The sequence below is a fragment of the Chlorella variabilis genome, assembly GCF_000147415.1.
Source record: "Chlorella variabilis unplaced genomic scaffold CHLNCscaffold_30, whole genome shotgun sequence".
NCBI lineage: Eukaryota > Viridiplantae > Chlorophyta > Trebouxiophyceae > Chlorellales > Chlorellaceae > Chlorella > Chlorella variabilis.
In genome coordinates, this window is record NW_005435058.1 from 84704 (window position 1) to 88919 (window position 4216).

Consider the following 4216-nt stretch of genomic DNA (forward strand, 5'->3'; position numbering starts at 1 on the left):
AAGGGAGGGGGGAGGAAAGCAAGATAGGGGAGGTGGCAAGCAAGAGAGGGGGGGTCGACAGCAAGGATGAGAGGGAGGACAGCACGAAACGCGGGAGGAAAGCGGGAGGAAAGCGCGCCGCACCTGCTCCACGTACGGGTAAAAGCCCTCCCGCAGCTCGTCGGCGTAGCAGCAGATCATGTTGCAGGCTGCGGGGCAGAGGGGTGGGGGTGGTGGGGAGCAAAGGCATGGGGCAGCTGGGGGCAGCGCAGTCAAACTGTAAACGCACACAGCAGTAGGGAGGGAGCTGCGCGGCGGAGGCAGCCGGCAGCCGCGATGCACGGGGCAACTTCACAAGCCGAGCAGGCAGCCTCGGGGCAGCGAATCGAGGACAGGGAAGCGGGAGAAGAAGGCACCCACCCGTGGCCTTCTCCTCGAGCACGCTCGTGTGCAGCGACACGCGCTTGCCGCTCACGATGAAGGTCTCGGTCTGCGGTACAAGGGCGGTACACGGCGGTTCAGTACAGCGCGGCACAACACGCGTGGGCGGCGGGACAGCCGGCCCGGCGGAGGCAGACGCATGGCCGGCTGCAGGCTGCTATCCTCCTAGGCTGGGCACCAGTGCAGCTCAAACTCATCCCCTGGAAACCGCCACGGCACAGCAGCGGGCCATGCTCACATCCTCGTCCCCCTCCTCCTCGCCCCCGCCATCCTCGTCCGCCGCGTCGCTGACGATGACGTCCGGCTTGAGCTGGGCGGCGGCCAGCAGGGGGGGCATGACCAGCTGCGAAGCGGTGGGGCAAGGAGGGGCAAGGAGGGGTTCGTGCAAGGAGGGGTTCATACAGCGGTGGGTGGCGCCGAGTGTGGCACGCGGCAGGGAAGGATGTCTGTGCACGCCCCCACCACCCCCGGCTCTCTGCCCCTGCACCCGGTGCCGCAGCCGAATTGCCGCCCCCCACCAGCGCACCCACACCACACACACACACACCACCCCCGTAAACTTCCAGTACCGCCTCACCTGCAGGTATGGCAGGAAGTCCTGGCCCAGGGTCTTGCAGATGCGGGCGCCCGCCTGCAGGGGTACGGGGCGGTACCAGGACAGTCAGGCAGTACCAGGCGGCGGGGGAGTTGAAGGAGGGCGGCACAAGGCCGTGACGCAGGCAGTACAAGCAGGCAGCGGCCCAAGGCAGGCTGCCTGCCTGCACCAGCGGCACCGCACGGCAGAAGCCAGCCGTCGCCGGCAGCAGCTGCGGCGCCGGCTGCACATGCACCGCATGCAGGGCATTTGTGCGATACCACAAGGCACACGGCGGTACCTGCAGCATGTAGGAGGAGAGCGGGTCGTCGCTGTCCAGCCCCGCCGCCTGCACCTGCTGCATGTACTGCATGACGCCCTTGGCGTCGTTCCTGCGGTACGATCGGCCGGTACAGCCATGAGGCACAGTTCCGGCGGGCATGCCAGCGCATGCGTGTGCACAAACACAGGGTTGAGCAGGTGCCCACCACGCCAGACGCTGCCCTCAAATGGTGCACCAAAGAACCCCAGGCAAGCCACCAAACTGCTCGACGCAGGCCGCCAGCTCGCCGCCAGCTCAGCATCTGCACAGCACCAGAGCCAACCCCGCCACACTCACCCAAACCGCTCCTTGCCCACCGCCAGCCCCACCAGGCTCACACACTCCAGCGCTTTTGCCCGCAGCAGCTGCTGCTCCTTGCCTGCGTGTGAGGGTGGGGTGAGAAGAAATGAGTGGGGGAGCGGTGTTGCAGGCGGGTGGTGGTGGGTGGTGATGGGTGGTGATGCGGACGCGGGGAGGCGTGGAGGCGGCGGCACCGGTCATTTGGCGGCAAGCCTTATGGCTTAGGTGCATGCCATGCGGGCCCGCAGCTCCGGCAGCTGCGTTTTGTGTATCCGACGCGGCAGCCCGGGGTCTGGCCGGCCGCCGCACACCGCGTGTCCAGCCAAGCAGTACAACCAGCCCGCAGCCAGCGGTACCGCACAAGGGGCAGGGCACCCACCGGAGGCGTGCGTGAGGATGCTGGTCATGAGGGGCATGCAGGTCTCGTAGTACTTGATGAAGTATTCCTGCGGTACCAGGGTGGTACAGCATGTGAGGCACATCATGGGATTAAAACAGTGGGGTGCAAGCGCAAAAGCAGGGCAGCTGAGCTGGAGCTGAAGGGACGTGGCCGCGGGCAGCACCTACAAAAACACCGGCAAGGACATCAGGCAAGCAGCCCCGGCACCCACACAACAGACAACCAGCAGCCCCAGCACCCACCTCCGCCGTGTCTGCTACCGCCGCCAACGCCGTCAGCGCGCCCTCCTGCACGTTGCGCCGCCCGCGCTGCAGCAGCGGAAAAAGGTGGCGGCGGCATGCGCCCGCGCGCCTGCGTTCAGCAACGGCCGGCGGCAGCGGCTCGCAGCGGGCGGCCCGCAGCGGCACACACAAGCAGGCACGGCAAGGGGAGGCTGGCTGGGAGGGCGAGCAGGCGAGCGGGCGCGGCGGCGGCCGGCCCGCAGCTAACGCAAGGCCTGCGGCAGCAAAGCGGCACCCACCCACCTGCAGCAGCGCCAGCAGCTTCGAGATGAGGGCATCCAGGTAGGGAGCGATGGTGTCCTGGTCAGACGACTCTGTAGGGGAGGAAAGCAAGCGGGTTCCGGGAGGAAAGCGGGAGCCGGGTGTCGGTAAGCAGGCAGGGGCGGAGCAGCGCGGCAGGGCCGGCAGAGGAGGCGCCGCCCAGCCAGCCAGCCAGCGTCAAGCCAGCCTCCGCCCGGAGACAGCCCCAGCCACCAGCTGGCCAGCTCAGCACAGGCCTGCACCCTCACGCTGCCTCATTCTTTCCCACCGCCCACCCACACAGGCCCACCCAGCCGCCCATCCCGGTCGACCTAGGGCGGTGAGCCCAGGTCGGTCAAACACAGCGCGGTCAACCGCTCTGGTCAATCCAGGCCGGTCAAACCCACCCGCAAAGTTGACCACGGCGGCGCAGGCGTGCGCCTGCACCCGCGGGTTGGCAAAGTCGTCCATGAGCGACATGACGGCGGGCAGGATCTTGGCGTGCTGCTCCTCCTGCAGAGGGAAGCCAGGGGGGGAAGGGAGGGGAGGGAGGGAGGGAGGGAGGGAGGGAGGGAACAGCCTGTGTTACCTCCCTCAACCAGCCTGTGTTCTTCAAGCCCAGGCGGGCTGGGCGCGCGTATGGCTGGGCGGACTGGGCAGGCTGGCGGGCAGGAGGCAGGCGGGCAGGAGGGCCTGCCCGTCTGGCGTCACAGCCATGCGCGGCCGCCCCCCCGGCCGCCGTGCTTTCTTTTCTGGCTGCCTTTCTGCCTTCCCGCCTGCCCGCGCTTGCCTGCAGGTCGGGCCCCAGGTCGGTGCACAGCTGGCCCAGCGCCTGGCAGGATGCCCAGCGGACCTTGGGGTGCGCGTCAGACACGCCCTGCAGCAGGGATTTAGGGTGGTGACCAGGGAGGGGGCCGGGGCCGGGGGCGTCGCCAGGCGAGCAGGCGTGGGCGTCGGCGGGGCGGCAGCTGCCTGGCATTGCCATGAGAACGACAACCAAAAACGACCCCCGTCCAAGCCAAGAACATGACAGATTGGTATTGGTACCAGGCTGGGGCCTCCAGAGGAAGCAGGCGGGCAGGCAGGCGGGTGCAGGAAGCCAGGGGGGAGGTGCATGCTGGCGGCGGTGCCCCCGGGGCACGGAGGCGCAGCACAGGTGAAGGCGCGTGCCCGGCGGCGCGGCGCGGCCTTTTGTACTGCACAACATGCACAGCAAGCACTGCAGCCTGTACTTCAGCATGTACCGCGGCCCAGCATGCCAGCATGTACCGCAGCACCCACCTGGAGGCACAGGCCGGTGAGGGCGTCGGTCTGCTTGACAAACACCTTGCAGCAGCCCTCGGCGATCTGCGTGTGTGTGTGTGTGTGGGGGGGGGGGGGGGTACCGGGCTTTGATATTGTTTCAAGTATTTCCCTTCAACATCTTCAGATCTTTCTCCCTTGCACTTGTTGAATAACTCCTTTGTTACATCTATTTTTAGAGATCTATTTTTAGATCAGAGGAGTTCTGTCCTGCTCTGTGGGGCAGAAGCAGGAGTTTCAAAACCCGTGTTGGGTACCGCCGACGCTGACGTGGCGGCAGTCTGGTTCTTTGGACGCAAAGGCTGGCTCGCCCGACATCTTGCCACCGTGCCAAGCATGTGCTACCAGATAGGCGGCCCGCCTCGCGGCGGGGTTCG

The 4216-nt window shown here is 67.1% G+C and overlaps 1 protein-coding gene across 1 annotated transcript in view; it reads right to left on the bottom strand.

Annotated features, from left to right (window-relative positions):
• Positions 1-4216, bottom strand: part of CHLNCDRAFT_59245 (hypothetical protein) — a 37306-nt gene that overhangs the window by 24777 nt on the left and 8313 nt on the right. The window contains exons 14-25 of the mRNA XM_005843456.1: positions 3819-3884; positions 3391-3414; positions 2945-3050; positions 2541-2611; positions 2259-2324; positions 1996-2062; positions 1614-1695; positions 1296-1386; positions 998-1051; positions 659-763; positions 400-469; positions 124-188 (exon numbers count right to left, since the gene is read on the bottom strand). Of these exons, the coding sequence (XP_005843518.1) occupies positions 124-188; positions 400-469; positions 659-763; positions 998-1051; positions 1296-1386; positions 1614-1695; positions 1996-2062; positions 2259-2324; positions 2541-2611; positions 2945-3050; positions 3391-3414; positions 3819-3884 (867 nt within the window). The remainder of the gene's footprint in view (positions 1-123; positions 189-399; positions 470-658; positions 764-997; positions 1052-1295; positions 1387-1613; positions 1696-1995; positions 2063-2258; positions 2325-2540; positions 2612-2944; positions 3051-3390; positions 3415-3818; positions 3885-4216) is intronic.